Here is a 23,350-nt window from a genome sequence, read left to right on the forward strand (position 1 = left end):
TTGGCCACAGCAACGCATGGCGGGTACAGCTAGTAAATAAATAAAAATGAAGAGGAAGGAAGCTCATTGACCAATTTTTGTCCTTGTGGTACACTGATGGTTCACGGCCCACAGGTTAAGAAGCACTGCTTTAAAGTTATTGAAAACTTATTCATAACAGAGGATGGTGTTGGTGAGGTCAAAATAATAATAATATGTCTAGGAAGGATCTGTTGTGTACCTGTTACATAATATACAAAGATGTGCATTTCCTTGCTTACTTTTCTCCCTTGCAACAACATCATTAAGCAAATTAATTTGACATACTCCTAGCATCTCCAAAATCCTGACAGGTTTGGTTTCATATTAAAAGAAATATGGAAGACCTTTGAAAAATGGATTCAGTGTATGGGCAATCGCAACACCTTAAACCAGTGGTTCTCAACCTGTGGGTCCCCAGATGTTTTTGCCTTCAACTCCCAGAAATCCTAACAGCTGGTAAACTGGCTGGGATTTCTGGGAGTTGTAGGCCAAAACACCTGGGGGCCCACAGGTTGAGAACCACTGCCTTAAACACTAAACATTTGGCATTATGGCATATGCTTATGTGGATATGATCGAGTTCTATCAGCTCTGATGAAATGGACCACCATCCATGAAATATTTGGTCTTTTAAGATGCATCAAGACTCTTTTGCTCTTGCTGTTAAGAGTAAAACATGGCGGATAAAATGAAAATCGAATGGGTATCTTAGGAGAAAAGCGAAATAGGTGCACATAGCTTTTGTTATCCAAAAGAAAGCAGTTAACTCCACTGGGCTGTTGTAGGTTTTTTTGGGCTATATGGCCATGGTCTAGAGGCATTTTCTCCTGATGTTTCGCCTGCATCTATGGCAAGCATCCTCAGAGGTAGCAACCTCTGAGGATGCTTGCCATAGATGCAGGCGAAACATCAGGAGAAAATGCCTCTAGACCATGGCCATATAGCCCGAAAAAACCTACAACAACCCAGTGATTCCGGGCATGAAAGCCTTCGACAATACAGTTAACTCCACGCTTGTTCTCTTTTCCCCTTTGCTGTGACTTCCTGCATAAAAATGTACACAAACAGGAATTTCTGCATAAATTATATAAGCTACAGATTTCAGTTGGGAGCACACAGCCCTGGGTGCTACACACATAATGGCAATTACCAGATTTTGACAACACCCTTTGTCTTTCGAGCACAGAAACACACAGACACGTGAATTTGCAATGGACTCCCTTTAAGGAAATTTAATATATGGGACAGTTCCTTCTGAAATGCCAACGCTTGTGAGCCAAACACAACCAGTCAGCAGTTACAATATCTCTTTAATGTGTCATCACTCTATAAATATTTGGGGAGGGAGATCGGTATACGACGCACAACCCGACTGGCCGTTCCTTCAAGTCCTCGGACTCTGGCTGTACTTTGTACAGTCGGCCCAGGGATAAAGTAATAGTGTACTATTAATACATAACCCTATCTTTGAATAAATCTTTGCTTTATAATAAAATATCTTATTATTAACATGACTGTTTCCTGCTAGGTGTAAATCTCTTTCTATATATATACACACACAAACACACACCATTGTAGATAGAAGCACTGCTTTGGAGCTCCGCTGTTGGGTCGTAAAAAGGTGTTTTGCTATCCAATGGGATAAAGGGGGGAATAAAACTTTTTGCTTGCTGTAGCTTAGAAAACCCATGTTATTCTGGAAGGACGCCATATCCAGGATTATTCCTAGTTGGAGTCCATGAAAGAAAGAGAATTGACTGCATGCAAGCTAGGGGATTGCTCGTCTTTAAAAGGTTCATAGGAAAAGTCGCCTTTTGACGCCGAGGGACTTGCAATTTATCCGTTCTCTACGCTTTCATGGCATAGCTGGGATGACTTGTCTCAGAGGAACACTTCCTCCTCTACTACTTAAACCCTACACACACACAAGAAGATTATTGTTTTGCTTTCCCACGGGGCTGATGTCGGCTAGAAGCAGAAAGGGGGAACCATGCAAGCGCTTGGATATACACACACATATATATGAAAAGGAACCCCCCGAGAGAGCAGAGAGGCATCATGGGAAGGAAACCGGGGCAAAGTGATTCAAGTCAAAAGTTCACAAGTAACAAGAGCCCAGCAAACAACGTAAAAGCAAAAGACCCCCTTACAAGGAATGGACATGTGCAGAAACGAAGAGACTTCCCAGTTTGCAATCGGATGGGCAAAAGTGGGCACCTGACCGAAATAAACATTTCAGAATGCATTTCTCTTGAACACACGGCGTAAAATGGCACCTGGGGGAGGATGTGTATGGAAAGGGTCTCTACAAAATGTGGAGAGAATCCTATATATCCTTTATGGCAGCTCCTCCATTTTTCAAAATGCACAACTGAAGCATTTGCTTCCCTCAAACCACAGCAAAACTGGAGGTTTGCTTTGAGGGGATGCAAGAAAAGCCCACCTTGTTGGGACGCTATTCTTATCTCTGGATGGGGAAAAGGCAAAATCCAACACAGAAGCTCATTGACAGCCTCCTCAGAGTCCCAGGCATTTTGTTTCCATCTCTATCCTGGCGTTAAAAAAAGTGCTAAGTGTGGAATAGACCCCCAAGCTTTGGTTTCAAATGTGTTTAGCTAGTGTACGCCTGCAACTTCAGATAAAACTTCTTCAAATGCAGCTCAACTTTCCAGCTGTGATTCCCAGTGGTTCAACAACCCATGAAAGCCTCCGACAATACATTTTCCGGCTGCCTTTCATTCCAAAACGAACCCAAATCCAAAATATTATTGTAAGGAAAAGAAAGTGGGAGAAAGGAGAGAAGAGGGGGTGCAGCTTTTTAGAGGAGGAAGGGTAGGATAAACATAAAATACACAAATAGTGGGTTGTTGTAGGTTTTTCAGGATATATGGCCATGTTCTAGAGGCATTCTCTCCTGACGTTTTGCCTGCATCTATGGCAAGCATCCTCAGCGATGCTTGTCATAGATGCAGGCAAAACGTCAGGAGAGAATGCCTCTAGAACAGTGGTTCTCAACCTGTGGGTCCCCAGGTGTTTTGGCCTACAACTCCCAGAAATCCCAGCCAGTTTACCAGCTGTTAGGATTTCTGGGAGTTGAAGGCCAAAAACATCTGGGGACCCCAGGTTGAGAACCACTGCTCTAGAACATGGCCATATAGCCCCCCAAAAAACCTACAACAACCCAGTGAGTCTGGTCATGAGTCTTCAACAATACATAAAATACACAATTAGTGGGTTGTTGTAGGTTTTTTGGGCTGTATGACCATGTTCCAGAAGCATTCTCTCCTGACGTTTTGCATCTAGAATGCTTCTAGAACATGGCCATACAGCCCGAAAAACCTACAACAACCCAGTAATTCCAGCCATGAAAGCCTTCGACAATACATACACAATTAGTATTGCAAAACCACAACACAGGGGGTTTGGAGTTCCTCCAGTACACAGCCAGATGGGAATCATCATAGTGTTGCAAACACGAGGGATATTTCAATCCAATGGGACCGCGAACGTTACTAAAATAGTGCAGGATACTGCTTTGCAGCTGACTAAGTGGCCCACAATATGAAGTGCTTCTGTTTAATGCTTGGTGCTTTCAACATCCAACCAGGCCCGAACTATTTTGGAGAGAAAGCCAGCCAAAAAAAGTGATTAAAAATGTAGCAGCGTGCCCTAGTTTCTGTGCTTTGGAAGCTGCCGTGTGCGAACACAGGTGTATGTCTCTTATCAGAGTTTCTGTTTGTTTGTCGTTAGCTTGCGTACAGAAGGGCACTAGATATTCCACAGACCTCAAGTCTTGCAGAACACAACTTAACAGATTTCGACCCGCTTCCTTTCCAAACTAATCTCAGGTAACAACAAGACGACAGGCCGCCCAAGTGACGGGACGGCCACGTCTGAAATCTGAGTCCATCCACTGAGTAAACGTGAGCACTGCAAGATCTTTCCTTGTTGTTGTTTTTAAAGCATGTACCTTAATATATGTTCTGAGGCCTCCAATTCTCTGACTGGGGGAAATGCAACTAACCCTCTAGGCTTTGGAGCGAACTCGCCGCGCCACGTTCACAAGAACGGCAAGGCGGGTTGGGAGAAACCAAAGAAAAAGCCGCACACTTTTGAAGTTGGTCACCTCCCCGTAAAACCTTCAATATTTTCACCTGGGCTGGACCCTGGTGGTGCTCAGTCTCGCTGGTTTGGGGCCAGCTAAACTTGGGCTAGAGAAATAACCTGGGACTTACACAAAACCAACCCTCAAGCGGGCAAACCAAAAGGAAATCCCCCCTTCCCTTCCTGTCCTCCTCGGCAGAAAAGTCCTCGGCTGCGTGCACAAGGGAGGCGCGTGTGGCCATGCACCACCTGAAGCCCGGGGAGGAAGGGAGGCCTACTTGGCCTTCGAGTCCACATAGATTTTATCTCCATCCCGAATGCCGTAGGAATGCAGCGCCCGCGAGTTGTACTTCATCTCTTCGGGACCAAAGGGCGCTTCGTGGTCCAAGTAGGTGACTAGCATGTTGCTGGTGGGCAACTGGACCAGCCCTTTCAGTTGCTTCTTTAGCTCGGCGACCGTCTGATCCAGGCGGATGGTCATCTCCTCCACCTGGTCTTTGAAGTGGACTTCCACTTTGGCGCTGCTCTGGGGCCGCAGGTCCACCACGGCCAGCTTTTCCAGCTTCCCGTATTTTGTCACTAGGTCGTGATACCTGGGAAAGTTTGGAAAAAGAGGTGCAGGGGGAGAGAAAAAGAAAGACGCAGGAGTTATGACTGCAACTGTTTGCCTCATTGCTCAAATGCAGAAATGAGTGTTTGTTGCTACAACTACAGTAGAGTCTCGCTTATCCAACCTTCACTCATCCAACCTTCTGTATTATGCAACGCAGTCTGCCCCCCGCCCGGATCCACAGCTGTTTCAATACAACGCAATGTTTTGGTGCTAAATTCGTAAATACAGTAATTACTACATAACATTACTGTGTATTGAACTGCTTTTTCTGTCGATTTGTTGTAAAACATAATGTTTTGGTACTTAATTTGGAAAATCATAACGTAATTCGACATTTAATAGGCTTTTTCTTAATACCTCCTTATTATGCAACATTTCCGCTTATCCAACATTCTGCCAGACCGTTTATTTGTGTGTGCATGTGTATATGTATATATGTGTGTATGTAGATGTATGTGTGTGCTTGGGTATATACACACACACACACGTGTGTGTGTGTATGTATGTGTGCATATGTATATGTACATGAGTGTGTGTGTGTGTATAAATATGGTGTATTTTTGGAGTTTTTAAGTCCGTTCTGCTGGGGTTTTTTTTGTCATTTTTGTAATTTTAGGGGTGAAGGACACTCATTGGTCTGTTAGGGCTGTACTGTCCAAATTTCGTGTCAATTCGTCCAGTGGTTTTTGAGTTCTGTTAATCCCACAAATGAACATTACATTTTTATTAGGCCTGTTTGATCAAGAAAAAATTTGTTTCTAAAATCGATTTGTAATTGGGGTGTTTTTTTGTTTCGATATTTAAAATATTTACAAAACTTTCCAAAAAAATGTTTTGTTATTTACGAAATTTCGTAAATATTTACAAAACATTTTGTAAGTGTGAATGTTGCAGTAATGGTCACCTTGATTAGCATTGAATGGCTTTCATTTCTCCCACCCTGGACATTCCATAGATAAACTCCATTTGCCTAGTTTCCAACAGACCTCTGAGGATGCCTGCCATAGATGTGGGCAAAATGTCAGGAGAGAATGCTTCTGGAACATGGTCATACACTCATACAACCCTGAAAACTCACAGCAAAAGAGCCTGGATGGATGCAGCCTTTAATTTGTGGCAATCAGATGGTATTGGTCTCAGGCGGGCCGCGGGCCACGGAGGCAGAGCCGGCGCTGCAGGAATCCCCTCCCCGGCTCCTGCGCTCCGGCTCCTGCGCCCTCCTCCTCCTCCTCCTCCCAGCTGTGTTGCAGGAAGTGCCAGGAGGAGGAGGAGGAGGAGGAGGAGGGCGCAGGAGCCGGAGCCGATTGGATGGCGCGCGGAGGCCGGTTGTAAGGGTGAGCGCGCGCGGGCCGGGCGCCCAACAGGCAGGGGCGGTGCTTGGCTCACTGGGTGTGCGCTCGCGCCGCCCCTTCGCCCCGCCCGCCCCATTTACAAAACGGGCGAAAGCTCGTAAATACTGTGGGAGTTGCCGTTTCGATATTTAAAAACCCTTCCGGGTTTGAAAATATGTTTTGTTATCGTACCGTAAATGCAAAAATTAACGAATGTTTTACGAATTACGAAATTAACGAACGAAACCGCACAGGCCTAATTTTTATTTATATAGATTTTCCTAGTTCCAACGGACCTCACAACCTCTGAGGATGCTTGCCATAGATGCAGGCGAAACGTCAGGAGAGAATGCCTCTAGAACATGGCCATATAGCCCGAAAAAACCTATAACAACCCAATATCACTTTTGTCCACTTTCTGCTCATGTGCAAGTTCCAGATTGTTTCTGTATCACAGATTCAGGTGTGGTGTTCCTGAACAGTGAAGATGACAAAATTGGGAGAAGGGGGAAATGGAGCAATGCGCTGCCTGGACGAGCATGAACCTGTTCAGCGGGTTTCTCCATCCATCCTCCCAGAGAAGTTCCTTTGTGCAGTGCCTTTGGGTGGATCTTTGTCCCCTCTGCTGGGTATCTCTCTGACTCAGAATGAGGGGACAGAGCCTCTTCTGCCGGGCTGGGAAAGTGGCAAAAAGTCAACCCCGAGTACAAGGTAATTGCAAAGACAAAGGGTGGCCGAGAGGAGGTAACGTTTCAGAGTCTCCCGGCGATGGCCGAAACTGAGAGCTCCTTTTGTCTGTGGTCCGACTCGGGGCTTGAACGTGATCGCTGCTGTGTCACTGCTCCTGTCAGGGGAGGATGGAGGGAGGCCATTGTGGAGAAGGAGGCCCCGCGCGGGACTCATGTTAGGCGTAGGAATGTTCCCTCAACAGCGGAGCCTCTGTCTGCCGGGAGGGCCAGGTAACTGACACAGCGCGCGGCCAGCCTTTCTCAAGCGCCTTGGACAAAACCGGCCTTCATCGCGCAGCGGCTCTACCTCTCCCGGCTCCCATTAAAATACAAATCAACCTGCTTGGGAAACAACTGAGGAAGCAAAGCCCACATTTTCAGAAACAGGGGTAGTTAAGGCTAGTAGTGACGGGGAAAATGCATTTCAACACCTCCGCTCACTGGCATCAAAACACTTCCAAGCACCATCCATGCCAACCATAGCACAAAAAAAGGATGAAAAAAAGGAAAACCTTTTCCTTGTGTTGTTGAAGGCTTTCATGGCTGGACTCACTGGATTCCTGTGAGTTTTCCAAGCTGTTTGACTATGTTCCAGAAGCATTCTCTGCCCACATCTATGGCAGTCACTCTCAGAGATTGTGAAGTCTTTTGGAAACTCCCAACATGGAATGATGTCCAGGTTGGGAGAAAGAACTCTTGACAGTTTGGGGCAGGTAGGAATGTTCTAATTAGCATTTAATGGCCCTGCAACTTCAAGGTCTGCCTGCTTCCTGCCCAAGGGAATCCTTTGTTGGGAGGTGTTAGCTGTCCCTGATTGTTTCATGTCTGGAATTCCCCTGTTTTCAGAGTGCTGTTCATTATTTACTGTCCACAAGCATGTGGATAATTTCAACACAAGGGAAGCCTCCCACAAGGATGGTAAAAACATCAAAACATCTGGACATCCCTGGGCAATGTCTTTGCAGATGGCCAATTCTCTCATACCAGAAGCGACTTGCAGTTTCTCAAGATGCTCCTGACACGACAAAAAAACCCAACAAAACAAAACACACAAACACAAAGGAGAAAACATGAAAATGAACTAAATCTGGCTACCAGTATTTAAAAAATACTCTAAAACCAAGAAGTAAATAGAGCTTTTTTAAAATACTGGTAGCCAGATTTAGTTCATTTTCATGTTTTCTCCTTTGTGTTTGTGTGTTTTGTTTTGTTGGGTTTTTTTGTGTGTGCGTGTTTGTTTGTTTTGTTGTTGATTAGCATTTGATGGCCTGGCAGTGCCTGGGGCAATCTTTTGTTGAGAGGTGATTAGATGTCCCTGATTGTTTTCCCTTTGTTGTTTTGCTGTTGTAATTTTAGAGTTTTTAAATACTGACCTCACTACCTCTGAGGATGCTTGCCATAGATGCAGGCAAAACGTCAGGAGAGAATGCTTCTAGAACATGGCCATATAGCCCGAAAAAACCTACAACACCTTTAGGTTGGCATAAGCTGGGCCTAACAGCGGGAGCATACCCTGCTCCCAGGATTTGAACCGTCGACCTTTCCGTCAGCAAGTTCAGCAGCTCAGCGGTTTAACTCACTGCACCACTGCTGGAAACTACAGAAAGAGCTGGTTTTTCGGACGTTTTTGGACGTTGAGTGGGATCGTAAACTGAGAAAGCTGGCAAAAAAAGGGCACATTTGCTTCCTTCATTTCAAATTTGGTCTACACGTGTCTAGAATGTGATTGGATGAATAGCGCAATCTGAACAGCCACTGAAAGCATGTAAAGATTCCACGAAACCTGGTGTCTAAAGATAACCCTGCTGTGTGCCTTCAAGCCATTTCCAATTCACAGTGCGCCAAAGCCAAACGTATCCTGGGGTTTTCTTGGCAGGATCTGTGGAGATGGTGTTTGCCTCCCTCCACAAAGATAACCTAGCTATTCCCTTCATAGTAAGAGGAGCAGATAGGGATGCAGAACAGGTACGGCTTTTACACAAGAGAACAGTTCTGAAAGAATCCCAGGCAAAAGAGTGCGGCTTTGTTCCTGGAACGGGGTGGAAGAGGAGACGGGGAATGGAACGGGTTAAGAAAGGCACCCCGCTGCAATCCTCCCACAGCGAAAATGCCCAAGATGTGGAACCTGAACTTTGCTCCCAGGGGACACCTTCTCAGCTACACGCAACCTGCTCTGATGGTATCTCACTGCTTCCATGAAGGGGAGGGAGGCTTTAATGGGCACACAAGTATGTCAGAGACCCCACGCAGACGGGGGCGCTTGAACAAAGAAGCCATTGAGCAGAGAAGGGGCCCGGGGCCATGTTCCGATGGGAGGCCGAATCCAATTCCCTTTCCTCTTTGACACACAACTCAGGCAGAACGAGCTGGCTGCAATAGTGCAGCTACCTTCTAAAAACAAGAAGTACAGGAAACAAGGCTTGCTCTGAAGCAGCAGCAGAAAAGTTGACTTGCCTCCTAAGTCTGAACAAGCTGGCTCCAATCTTTTTGCTTTTGGAAGGCGATAAAATCTGTATTAGTTCATCTGACTGTCAGTATTAAGAAGTCAGGGGTAAATACTGACAGTCAGATGAACTAATACAGATTTCATCGCCTTCCAAAAGCAAAAAGCATTATAGAGTTGGGAAAGACCACAAGGAACATCTAGTCCAAACCCCTGAACAATCAAAGCACTCTTGAGTTGCTACCCATGGTCAGACAACACCTGGAATCCCACTGTGTACAATTCTGGGCCCGCAATTGAAGGTGGCCTTAGGCAGCTGGCAGATGGTAATTGTCAGCGCCGATTGTGTTTAAGTGCAGGCCAAGGTCTTTAGGCACTGCTCCCAGTGTGCCGATCACCACTGGGACCACCTTGACTGGCTTGTGCCAGCCTTTGCAGTTCAATCTTTAAATTCTCCTCATGTGTCAGTTTTTTCAGTTGTTTCTCTTCAATCCCGATGTCGCCTGGGATTGCAACATCGACAATCCATACTTTTTTAACATGATTGTAAGGTCAGGAGTATTGTGCTCCAAAACTCTGTCAGTCTGAATTCAGAAGTCCCAGAGTAGCTTACAATCATAGAAACATAGAGTTGGAAGAATCCCCCTGGTTGAGATGGAGTGGGGTATAAATAAAGATTATTATTATTATTATTATTATTACTTCAACTCCTATCCCAGTTATTTTTTACCTTGTTCACGTCAGCATATTTTCAATTTTAATCTATTATATGCAGCCCGGCCATTTTTAAAATTGTTTATATGTCACCATTGATTGTTTATGTTTATGTGATTTATGATTTGTATTTTATTGATTGTTTACTGATGTTGTGTTTATTGATGCTTTGTTTGATGTACTTTGGGCTTGGCCTCATGTAAGCCGCACCGAGTCCCTTGGGGAGATGGTAGTGGGGTACAAATAAAGATTATTATTATTATTATTATTATTGGGTTGTTGTAGGTTTTTCCGGGCTATATGGCCATGTTCTGGAGGCAATTTTTCTCCTGAAGTTTCACCTGCATCTATGGCAAGCATCCTCAGAGGTAGTGAGGTCTCATTACCTCTGAGGAGGCTTGCCATAGATGCAGGCGAAACGTCAGGAGAAAAATTGCCTCCAGAACATGGCCATATAGCCCGGAAAAACCTACAACAACCCAGTGATCCCGGCCATGAAAGCCTTCGACAATACATTATTATTATTATTATTATTATTATTATTATTATTATTATCCCCCACAAGGAATGGTGGGAATTGAAGTCCAAAACACCCGGAGGGCCCAAGTTTACGTGTTATACTATAGCTGCCTTTAGTTCCAGTCTTGGAGTAAAGGTATAAATAAGGGGACTGGCTGGCTGGATTTGGGATTTGGCATTAGACAAATGGGTAATAGAGTCCTTGTTAGAAACTACCATTAATGCAGCTGATTTTGTAACTGTAATGACTGCCATAGGAAAGAACTGGAAAAGCTATCTGGAGGGTGGCAAGACAACCCAGTGAGTTCCTGGCAGGGATGAGATCTGCATGAGGGGCATCCCAGTTTACTGTTCAGTTTCTTGGAAGCAACACCTCCCACTGTTCTGGGTTCAGGACATCTCACCTGAGAGGGGCTTCTTCCGGCGGAAAGTCAATGTAATAACGAATGAAAAACCTCTCGGCGTCCTCCCGCTCGCCTTCCACAATGACGCTCCCGTTCAGCTTAGTGATGGATGGCAACCTGCCATGTGCAAAAGAAGGGGAATTATTAACATCTTAATAAGGGCCGCAGAAACGAGGGGAACTGAGTCCACAATTTAAGTCTTCGGCAAAAAAAGAAGAAGAAAAAAATGAGATTTGTGTTCTCAGAAGATTTCCTCCCCCACCAGAATCAAGCGTATCTCTCAAAGGAATGGAATTTTGTACCAGCGCCTTGGAAGGGAGCGTTTGATTTAAAACCATGCGCTGCAATTTGAATATAAATGTATTCTATAATTCTCCAAGCGCCCTTCTTCTCGTTGGGCTTTCAGAAGCGCTTCATAAAATATCGCCTGCCTGAAAAAAATGGCTGCGGTTTTGTTCAACCAACTGCCTCTACATTTTTAAAGGTAGGTACTGTGCAAAAGGATTTTTGGAACAGTATCCAAGTGTCAAACAGTTCCTGAGATCAATGAGAAAAAGAGCCAGATGCAAGGGATAGAGTGAAATACACAGAAAAAGCATCTAAATGTGTTGTGGCAGGAATCACTGGGTTGCTGTGAGTTTTCCAGGCTGTCTGGCCATGTTCCAGAAGCATTCTCTCCTGATGTTTCACCCACATCTATGGCACGCATCCTCAGAGGTTGTGAGGTCTGTTGGAAACTAGGAAAATGGGGTTTATATATCTGTGGAATAATGTCCAGGGTGGGTGGAAGAACTCGTGTCTGTTGGAGGTAGATGTGAATGTTGCAAATGGCTACCCTGATTAGCATTTAATGGCCTTGCAGCTTCAATTTCTGCCTGGTTGATGCCTGAGGGAATCCTTTGTTCTATCATCTCTATCAACTCTTATTATAATTTATTTATTTACAACATTTATATGCTGCTCTTCTCACCCCGAAGGGGACTCAGAGCAGCTTACAAAATATATATACATACAATATATTATATTATTAACATAGTACAATATCAGTATTAAATATTACTATATTGTATTATACCATTATATTGTATATATAATGGTATAATATATAATAATAACCAGCCAGATACTCGTCAAAGGACATTTAATCAACTACCAAGCTTGCAAACTTTGTGTTTTGTTTTGTTTGTTTGTTTGTTTTGTTAAAAATGTAATACAAATGCCTGGTTGCTCCTGACACGATAAATAAATAAATAAAGTAATATTACATGTAATATAAATATACAATGTATTGTCAAAGGTTTTCATGGCCAGAATCACTAGGTTGTGGTAGATTTTTCGGGCTTTAAGGCCATGTTTCAGAAGCATTCTCTCCTGACATTTCTCCTGCATCTATAGCAGGCATCCTCAGAGGTTGTGAGATTTCACAACCTGTGAGATCTCACATAGCAGGCATCCTCAGAGGTTGTGAGATCTCACAACCTGTGAGGATGCCTGCCATAGATGCAGGTGAAAAGTCAGGAGAGAATGCTTCTGGAACATGGCTATAAAGCCTGAAAAATTTACAACAACCCAACTCTAACAATCACCATGTCAGACTACACAGAGAAGCCATTGAAATCCACAAAAATGTGGACAATTTCAACACAAAGGAGGAAACCATGAAAATGAACAAAATCTGGCTACTAGGATTTTTTTTAAAAAACTCTATAATCAGGACAGTAAATAAAGAAGAAGACAAAAAAAGCAGGGGAATTCCAGACAAGAATTAATCTGTTAGCTAACACATCCCAACAAAGGATTCCCCCAAGCAGCAACATGCCAGGCTTTGAAGCTGCAAGGCCATTCAGTGCTGATCCAGGTGGCCATTTGCAACATTCTTCCTTGCCTCAAGCAGACAAGAGTTCTTTCTCCCACTTTGGACATTCCAGAGGCATATAAACCTCACTTGGCTAGTTTCCAACAGACCTCACAACCTCTGAGGATGCCTGCCATAGATGTGGGTGAAACATCAGGAGAGAATGCTTCTGGAATATGGTAATAAAGCTCAGAAAACTCACAGCAGTCCATCATCTAAATGGTGCAGATCAGAAGCTTCAAAAAAAGAGGTAAACGGAAAAAAATGATAATCGGACCTTGCTATTACCAGCTTCCTGCGCTCCTCGTTGGTGTACGGCTGAAGGAGAGGGATGCCCAACAACCTCACTTCTTCAAGCTTGGGAAATGAATTGAGCTTCTCAATGTCTTCCCAGGAATGCAGACCTGCTTTTTTTAAAAAAAAGAAAAGAAAAAGTTTAGGCAATAAAAGAAATTTGCAAGAACAGAAAGATGAAAGGGAATCACAACACCCTGCCTGAGAAATTTAGTCTATAGACGAATTATTTGGTGGCTAAGTGGCTACGCAGACAGGTCTTTTATGGGTGCCTGTATGTTGTTTTAATTTTTTTTTAATGTTAGGAGTGACTTGAGAAACTGCAAGTCGCTTCTGGTGTGAGAAAATTGGCTGTCTGCAATGACGTCACCCAAGTGAATGCCCAGATGTTTTGATGTTTGACCATCCTTGTGGGAGGTTCTCTCATGTCCCTGCATGTGGAGCTGGAGCTGACAGAGGAAGCTCATCCACGCCCTCCCTAGATTTGAACCTCTGACCTGTCGGTCTTCATTCCAGCCGGTACAAGGGTTTAACCCATTGCAACTCCAGGGACTCCATATTGTTTAATGAATAGACATTTTTAACGTGTACCTCTTAAACAACTTTTTGATTCCATTCGTATTGTGAGCTATCTTGAGTCCTATTCAGGAGAAATGCGGCATATAAAACTAATTAAAAAATATTTGTTCCTTTAATTAACAACTGTCTTATAGATTTTTAAAGCTCTGTTTTTAGGGCTGTTGTTATTTTATGACAGCGGTTTTTAAATGTAATTTTGATGTTGTTGTTGTTTTTGTTAATGCTTTGGTTTTATTGCTGTAATATGTTGTCTGGGCTTGGCCCCATGTAAACCGCTCCGAGTCCCCACCGGGGAGATGGTGGCGGGGTATAAATAAAGTTTATTATTATTATTTATTTATCCCAAGAAAGGAAGCACCTCTGTACTTAACTACCACACACCAGTTCAAATTAAATCAGCAAAACTGTTTATTGAAGATATATAAAAAGCAGTTCAGCAAAAATAGTAAAAAAAATGTCAAAGTCCAAAGTTATGAAATAGTCCACAAGATTCAAGGTACAAGAGTAGCATCAAAAACTAGGAATATAAAAGGAACCAGGATACACAAGGTAGCAGAAATCTAATACAAGAGATACAGGGACAATCCTTTAGACTTGGAAGCATGGAACAAGAGCAAACGGAAACATGGAACTGGAAATCCCTTAATAGGCTTAACGTGGCAAGAGATGTATCCTCAATCACCAATGCTGACCAGACTGCTGGAAAATGCCCCTGAATAAAGCCATGAAATAATCTGATTATAGTGTTTTAACAAGCGCTGTGACGTTCGCTGAGCCTATGAAGCAGCTCGGAGATTTTATTTATTTATTTATTTATTTATTGTATTTATTGTATTTATAGTATTTATATTCCGCCCTTCTCACCCTGCAAGGGACTCAGGGCAGATTACACTGTACATATACATGGCAAACATTCAATGCCATAGACACACAACATATATAGACAGACACTCAGAGGCTTTTAAACATTCCAGCTTTTCATGAGAGGATTCTGGACACCAGGGGAGCTGTTGCTTCACCGTCCATTTGTGACACTGATGAAGTACTTCCTCATTCTTTGCATGCTTGCTGGAGATTTTTATGGCCTCGTAAATTAGTTAAATTACCCTCCCCGCATAAGCGGTACCTAAATTTACTACTTGACAGATGCAACTGTCTTTCAGGCTGCAAAGGTCGACAGCAAGCTACATAAATTGGTTGGAAGCTCACTCCAACTCGGGCTGGCTTCAAACTCATGATCTTTCGGTCAGTAGTGATCTTAATGCAGCTGACTCCTAGCCAGTCCCGGAGCGAAAACTGAGCCACCTTTTTATCAACTCCTTAACCTCTCCATCTTGCATTTCATCTTCTGAACTAGCTTCCCTAGAGAAAGACTTCTATGGGCCCCTCTCTGGAATGTGGCCTTCGCTTTCATTAACTGCAGGAGACACAGAATGCTCAATTTCTGGACTTAAAATCTCACGCTGGCTAGCAGGCTCAGCACAGAATCATAGAATCATAGAGTTGGATGAAACCTCACGGGCCATCCAGTCCAACCCCCTGCCAAGAAGCAGGAATATTGCATTCAAAGCACCCCTGACAGATGGCCATCCAGCCTCTGTTTAAAAGCTTCCAAAGAGGGAGCCTCCACCACACTCTGGGGCAGAGAGTTCCACTGCTGAATGGCTCTCACAGTCAGGCCCAGAAATCCCACAATCCACTTCCTCACTGATATTAGGAGCAGGCACAATTATGGGCTGAACTACAACAGCTGTCTACATTTTTGTAAGAATGTTTTTATATTAGTGCGTCCTTATGTTTTATATCAGTATGTTTTCTTCATATCAGTATAGCAGTTTCAGCACTGAACTACAACACACTGATGAGTCTGGACAAGCCACACTTTGAAACAAAGAAATCCTAAGATTCGTCATAGGATTGCCATAAATCGGACATGACTAGAAGGTCCATAGCAACAACTTGGCTTGTAAGACAGTTCAGAACTAAATAACCAGCTTATTTATTCCAAGGTAACCTTATGCACATATATGTATTAGCAGCAGAGATGGAGCAGAGGAACCCACCATCAACAAAACTTGCCTTCTGATTTAGAGGGACCCCTTTTCCATCAGGATCTCACCTGACTTATGCAGGCTGATGGACCGTAAATTTGGGAACAGCCTTGCCAGGGCATCTTCCGAATCCTCGATGGTCGTTAGGTAGTTATTGGCCAAAACCAGCGTGTCCAGCGATGGAAACATGATGCCCAGCTTCCGGATTTCAGTCCAGTCCTTGAGATTATTGTCAGTGATGTGGAGCAACTTGAGAGAGTGACAGCAAACTGGAGAACAAGACACTGTTTTATAGTCGTTAAGGCACAGGAAGAGTTCCTCCAAGCTGTGGGGAGAAAATGAGAAATACACTCACACTTCCAACTGTTCATAGATCCAGACAGTTTGCTTTATGTTAGGAAATTGCACATTGAAGTGTCCTTTCCAGCACAGAAAACCAGAGAAAGAGAATGCAATCACAGTTTCGATCCAGCTTATCTATCCGAACGTATCTCTCCTTATGAACCATCAAGGACAAGATCTTCTGGGGAGGTCCTGCTCTCGCTCCCACTTTCTTCACAAATGCGTCTGGCGGGGACGAGAGACAGGGCCTTCTCAGTGGTGGCCCCTCAACTGTGGAACGCCCTGCTTAGAGATATAAGATTGGCTCCCTCCCTCCTGACTTTTCGAAAAAAGGTGAAAACCCAAATACGGCATAGCTAAACGGAATTATGGAACTACTTGATAACGCAATGAAATAATGATTTGACATGGAGACGCTCACGATAATGTTTTAAGGCTTTGTATGGTTTTTATATATTTTTATATCATATGTTATTGTTTTCATTGAATCTGTACCTCAGCTATGTTTCTTTCAGCCGTATTGTTTTTATATTGCTTTCTATTGTGTTGTTATTTGTTTTATCTGATGTTTTAATTGGTTAAAGTGTTTTACATATGTGTTTTAATTGTAATCTTGGGCGAGTCCCTTGTAAGCTGCCCCGAGTCCTCTAGGGAAGAAGGTTGGCGGGGTATTAAAACAAAGTAGTTCACAAGTACGCCTGGCGGGGACGAGAGACAGGGCCTTCTCAGTGGTGGACCCTCGGCTGTGGAACGCCCTTCCTACAGATATCAGATTGGCTTCCTCCCTATTGGCATTCCGGAGGAGAGTGAAGACCTGGATGTTCAAACAGGCATTCAATCAAGCAGTATAATTGAGTGTAATTGACTATTGGAACACGGAATAATGGATAATGAAATTGGATTCTGATTTTATTGATGAGATGTGATGGATTTGTTATATTGATGTATTGGTGTCTAATTAATTGCTATGCTACTGTTTTTAAATGTCCAATGATTTCCTATTGTGTATACTGAATTATTGTTGTTAACCGCTCTGAGTCGCCTTAGGGCTGAGAAGAGCGGTATACAAATAAAGTAAATAAGTAAATAAATAAATAAATATAATAATAATTATTATTATTAACAGGATTTCTTGATTGTTTTTACATGTTATAATTGTTGAGGCATCAAATTGCTGCCAATTTGTGAACCACTCCAAGCCGCTTTTGGGTAAATAAATAAATAGCACGCAAAGTAAAAAAGTTATAGAAAGAGACCTCCAGAATCAGAGCTTGGGAAAGTTACTTCTTCAATTTATAACTCCCAGAATTCCCAGTCAGGATGGCCAATGCCCATGCTGGCTAGAGGAACTGTGGGAGTTATAGCCCCAAAGAGGAAGGTGTCCACATGCTACCAATTTTCTGGTAATAACAGTATGAGATAGCTTTTTTCCTCTGGTCTGACCCAGAAGAACCGTAGAGCCAATGTCTGTCCTCTGATGGAAAGTGCAGGGAGCTCTTTAACTGGAATTTGTCGGCCAGCTTCCCACCCCTGCCCTCCATTTCATCTCATTCCAAAGCCAGTCCATTAGCGATTTATCTGACCTTGTTAATGGAGGAACGCCACAGAGGGATTGCATACCGGCATCAACTGTCAACTTGACGGTCAAATGTACATTGATTTAGAAGATGGGAACACCAAGCTTTGCATACAATGAATTCCCGAGTTCAGAGTTGACCCCTGAAATTATGTTACCCAACTGATATCTACATTCTTTAAAAAGCAAGCCGGACTCTACATGCATCAAGGTGACCTTATTGCAATCTTTTAAGAGTACCACTTAAGAGATTGCAGGTGGGACCTCCTATTTCTGAATCCTCGGACAAAGAAAACTATTGTCAAGTGTATTGTCGAAGGTTTTCATGGATGGAATCACTGGGTTGCGGTAGGTTTTTTCGGGCTGTATGGCCATGTTCTAGAGGCATTCTCTCCTGACGTTTCGCCTGCATCTATGGCAAGCATCCTCAGAGGTAGTGAGGTCTGTTGGAACTAGGAAAATTGGGTTTATATATCTGTGGAATGACCAAGGTGGTCATTCACACCTAGCTTCAGCAGACAAGAGTTCTTTGTCCCACCCTGGTCATTCCACAGATATATAAACCCAATTTTCCTAGTTCCAACAGACCTCACTACCTCTGAGGATGCTTGCAATAGATGCAGGCGAAACGTCAGGAGAGAATGCCTTGAACACAGGACTTCTCGGTCCGGAGTCAGTTAGTTTTTTGTACCAGGCAATGTTTTGATTTAGAATCATAGAATTACAGAGTTGAAAGAGACCTCATGGGCCATCTAGTCCAACCCCATTCTGCCAAGAAGTAGGAAAATTGCATTTAAAGCATCCCCGACAGATGGCCATCCAGCCTCTTTTTAAAAGCTTCCAAAGAAGGAGCCTCCACCACACTGCGGGACAGAGAGTTCCACTGCCAAACAGCTTTCAGTCAGGAAGTTCTTCCTAATGTTCAGACGGAATCTCCTTTCCTGTAGTTTGAAGCCACTGCTCTGTGTCCCAGTCTCCAGGGCAGCAGAAAACAAGATTGCTCCCTCTTCCCTATGACTTCCTCTCACATACTTATACATGGCTATCATGTCTGTCAGCCTTCTCTTCTTGAGGATAAATATGCCCAGCTCTTTAAGCCACTCCTCACAGGGCTTGTTCTCCAGACCCTTGATCATTTTAGTTGCACATTCCAACTTATCAACATCTCCCTTTGTGCAGAAAGGGAGGCCATCTTTATTCCTACCCCACTCCCCCTTGGCTTACTCTGGCAATTCTTGTAGTATCGTATGGACTGTTTCCCAGGATGCTTTGCTGTTGTTGAGCACAAGTTTCCGGACGCCGGAGAATGAGCCGGCGCATCCTCTCTCCAAAACCGACAAGTTCAGCGGGTTTGAGCTCAGGTTGAGAAACGCCAAGTGAGGGACGTTGGACACGATTTTACTGACCTAAGAGGGAAAAGGAAGGGAGGGAGACAAGCCATCAGGCACAGTAACCGGATCTCAAATCATATTCTGTCATCTAAGAGAGATTTCACCCAAGCTTTCCAGAGCAGCTCATTCAGCCAAAGAATAATACGGCTCCCAATAGTGCATGAGATAGTCATCTGTAATTCATACCGCTGCTATTTGTTGATTTAGAGTGATTGGCTAATTGCTTGTTCATCTCAATGGTTCATTTAATTACACCTTTAAAAAAAGACTTGATAAGGAAATGGGAAAAAAGCAAATAGTTGGCAGGCTTCATAAAAGCCACCTGTATGGTAGCTAAAGAAAAAGAAATCTAAAAGCAACCAACGTTTTTCAAAGGGCTTTTTTTTACCTACGGCCAGACATCTTTTCTGCAATCTTACAAGCACCACGTTCCATAAAATGTTAACGGCTGTGTGCAAGAAAAGGCTGCAGACTTCGGTTGATGGCCCATCTCTTATGGCCTCTACTCACAACTCCCACCTGCAAAACCAAAGCCTCATATGTTTTGGAAAATGTCAGTGATGTAAATATGTGAGCAGAGATTTCTGCAAAACTGAGCACATGTAGATCTGACACAAAGAACAGTGTGAACAAGATTACAATTTGACTCAATCCATGGCTGGTGTTCCCAATGGGATATAGAAACAACAACAACAACAACAATAATTGCACAGACACTGGCACAAACCAGTAAATGTGGTCCCAGTGGTACCACATTCAGCACACTGGGTGCAGTGCCTAAAGACCTTGGCCTGCACTTAAACACAATCGGTGCTGACAAAATTACCAGCTGCAGAAGGCCACCTTACTGGGATCTGCACGCATTATTCGCCGATACATCACACAGTCCTAGACACTTGGGAAGTGTCCAATGTGTGATCCAATTCAACAGACAGCAGTGTGTCTGCTGTGGACTCATCTTGTTGTGTTTCAAATTGTGGCACAGCTGGCTGAGTGTCAGCTGCATTAAGATCACTCTGATCAAAAGGTCATGAGTTCGAAGCCAGCCCGGGTTGGAGTGGGTTTCCAACCAATTATGTAGCCTGTTGTCGACCTTTGCAACCTGAAAGACAGTTGCATCTGTCAAGTAGGAAAATTAGGTACCACCTTAAAGTGTGGGGAGGCTAAATTAACTAATTTATGAGGCCATAAAAAGACTCCAGCAAGCACTTCAGCAAAAAAGCATGCGGGGAATGCAGAAGTACTTCATCAGTGTCGCAGATGGATGTTGAAAGCGACAGCTCCCTTGGCAGCCAGAAAAAGTTAAATAGCCTCTGTCTATGTCTGTATATGTTGTATGTCAAAATTGGCACTGAATGTTTGCCATATATGTGTACACTGTAATCCGCCCTGAGTCCCCTGCGGGGTGAGAAGGGTGGAATATAAAAACTGTAAATAAGTAAATAAATAAATACATAAATACATAAAAGCAACAGCCAGGCCCGTAGCCAGGATTTCGTTTGAGGGGGGGGGGGGCTGAATTTTTTCAGGGGGGGTTTCGGGGGGGCTGAGTCTGAGGGAAAGAGGGTCTAGCCTAGCAAACCTTTTGTATCATTACCCCAATACCCCCTTGCATATGGGATATATTGAGTAGGGTGATTAGATCATGATATGAATAAACATAACAGTTTAAATAATGCACCAGTAAGTCCTTTTCGCAAACCACCATAAAAATTTCGGGGGGGGGGGGGGGGGGGGCTGAAGCCCCTCAAGCCCCCCTCCCCCGGCTACAGCAACAACAACAACAACAACAACAACAACAACAACAATAAACTTTATTTATACCCCGCCATCATCTCCCCAAAGGGGACTCGGAGCGGCTTACATGAGGCCAAGCCCAGCGATACATTACAGCAACATAAAATATAAACAACAAAATAACATCACAATAAAATAAGCAAACCAATCAAATAAAATAAACAGTACAAAATAATACAACGGAAAATAACACACTGTGGGTGGGCCAAATGCACAATATAAAATGATAAAACATTGGATGAGATAGCAATGAGAAAAGGTACATTTGTGGGGGAAGAGCTCAAAGGGGACTGAACAGTGGAATTAGACTTTCAATAAGGTGTGAGGTCTGTTGGAAATTAGGCAAGTAAGGTTTATATACCTGTGGAATAACATTGTTCTCTGTGTTTTTGTTCTTTTTATCACTTTGGGCTACTGGTGCTGGGTCACGCTGCTGCTGCTAAGTTACTCTGCTGTACAATTCACACAGTAGCTTTTATACACACAGCAGCCTTCACACACAAGGCCTTCAATCTGGGGCTTCTCTCACTGAAGCTCCTCACATCAGGCCTTCTCATACTGAGGCCTTTCTCACACTGAGGGCTCTCTCAGACTGACACCTCTCACATACTGAGGCAAACTAACATGGAGGCCTTCTCATACTGAGGCCCTTCTCCCACAGAGACCTCTCACAGACTGAGAGCTACCTCAGACTGAGGGCTACTAAGCTACAGGCACACCTACTTATATAGAATTTTATTTATTTATTTATTTATTGTTCTTATACCCCGCTACCATCTCCCAGCTTTTGCTGAGTCATTGCATCCATTTAACCCTTTCAGCGGTTGACTCACAAATTTCATAATTAAAAATACCTAGCTAATTTTTAATATTTCTGACAAAAAAATCTGGGAACCCAAATTGCATAAAACTAAGGAGCACTGACCACAATGTAAAATCTGGCTACCAATTAAAAAACTCTAAAATCAGGACAGTAAATATGGAGCAACTCCGAAAAAGCAGGGGAATTCCAGACAAGAATCAATCAGGGCCAGCTAACACCTGGGAGTTGTAGTTCACCTACATCCAGAGAGCGCTGTGGACACAAACAATAACGGATCTGGACCAAACTTGGCACAAACTTTCCATATGCCCAAATATGAACACAGAGTTTGGGGGAAATAGACGCTGACATTTGTGAGTTGTAGTTACTAGAATGTATAGTTTACCTACAACAAAAGAGCATTCTGGACCCCAACGATGATAGAATGGGGCCAAACTTCCCACACAGAACCTTTATAACCAACAGAAAAGAACATACCAACATAAAGAAATTACATATATTAGAAACCAACACTTTCTCATTACTTTGTTTTCCAGATCACCAGACTGGGCCACAGCAACGCCTGGCAGGGGACAGCTAGTATTACAATATAATGGTATAGTACAATATAGTAATATATAATACTGATATTGTGCTATGCTAATGTAAGATATTGTATGTGTATTTATCTTGTAAGCTGTAAGCAATATAATATATTGTATGTATATTTGTAAGCAATATAATATATAATATAATATATATTGTAAGCAATATAATATATTGTATGTATATTTATCTTGCTGCCCTTCTCACCCTGAGTTCCCTTCGCAAATAAATAAATGTCGCAAATAAATAAATAAATAAAATACCAATAAGTTTATATTTGTTAAAACAGTTCTTCATTTTAATTATTGTATTGTTTTAAAGTGTTTTTTTGCACTACAAATAAGATATGTATAGTGTGCATAGGAATGCATTCATGTTTTTTTTTCAAATTATAATCCGGCCTTCCAATGATTTGAGGGACTGCGACCTGGCCCTCTGTTTAAAAAGTTTGAGGACTCCTGTTCCAGATGTTACTCTTTCACAAGTACCATCAGTTCTAGTCATGATGTCTGGAAGGCCATATAAAACAACATGAAAGGCCAGATTTGGCTCATGGGCCTTGAGTTTGACAAATGTGACTTTGAACGATAACTGCACAGCTCCCGTACCTCGTGCCAATCTTCCAGTTTATTGTCAGAGAGATCAAGTTCGGACACATGAGCACAGAAGGCAGCAATCTCGTTTTCATCCCCGGCACATGTTATTCCGCAGCTGTTCAAAACCAGCACGCTGGGGAGGTTGAGGCGATCTGGAAAGAAAACCAGGAACAGCAGTGCACCACGTTGTGTGGCAACCCTTGTAAAGGATCTCCTGGGTGTTTGAGAAAATTAAATCAGGCCAAACTATAGCAAACAATTCATACGTGGGCCTCGTGGGCTCGTTTGGTTTGTCTGCTCATTCATGTTACAAAGACTCAGCCATTCTTCAGATCATAGACAGACATAGTAAAGGTTTAAAACTACCGCAAAATCACTGAATTCATCGTCCTTCAACAGATGGCTCACGACCTGCAATGGGTCCTACACAAAGTTATGGTCAGTGGTGTCATCTTCTCTATGTGAGTTTTGTAAAAAGTAGTAGAAAAGAGAGAGAAGCAGGGGAGAAAGTAAAAAGACAGAAGCATCCAGTAAAACACTTTAGTATGTTCCATAGTAACCTGAAAGTTAATGGGAGGCCTCAT

The 23,350-nt window shown here is 43.2% G+C and overlaps 1 protein-coding gene across 2 annotated transcripts in view; it reads right to left on the minus strand.

The window, feature by feature from the left end:
• LOC132782273 (tubulin-specific chaperone cofactor E-like protein) overlaps nucleotides 1-23,350 on the minus strand; it is a 154,653-nt gene that overhangs the window by 115,183 nt on the left and 16,120 nt on the right. The window contains exons 4-9 of one of the 2 annotated variants that reach the window (XM_060786934.2): nucleotides 22,779-22,918; nucleotides 18,799-18,980; nucleotides 15,725-15,981; nucleotides 13,010-13,136; nucleotides 10,878-10,994; nucleotides 1,227-4,718 (exon numbers count right to left, since the gene is read on the minus strand). In XM_060786934.2, the coding sequence (XP_060642917.2) occupies nucleotides 4,400-4,718; nucleotides 10,878-10,994; nucleotides 13,010-13,136; nucleotides 15,725-15,981; nucleotides 18,799-18,980; nucleotides 22,779-22,918 (1,142 nt within the window). In that variant the 3' untranslated portion in view covers nucleotides 1,227-4,399. Of the gene's footprint in view, nucleotides 1-1,226; nucleotides 4,719-10,877; nucleotides 10,995-13,009; nucleotides 13,137-15,724; nucleotides 15,982-18,798; nucleotides 18,981-22,778; nucleotides 22,919-23,350 lie in introns of those variants that run through there. The other variant, XM_060786936.2, reaches the window with a different exon arrangement.

Source organism: Anolis sagrei, chromosome 7, assembly GCF_037176765.1.
Source record: "Anolis sagrei isolate rAnoSag1 chromosome 7, rAnoSag1.mat, whole genome shotgun sequence".
Lineage (NCBI taxonomy): Eukaryota > Metazoa > Chordata > Lepidosauria > Squamata > Dactyloidae > Anolis > Anolis sagrei.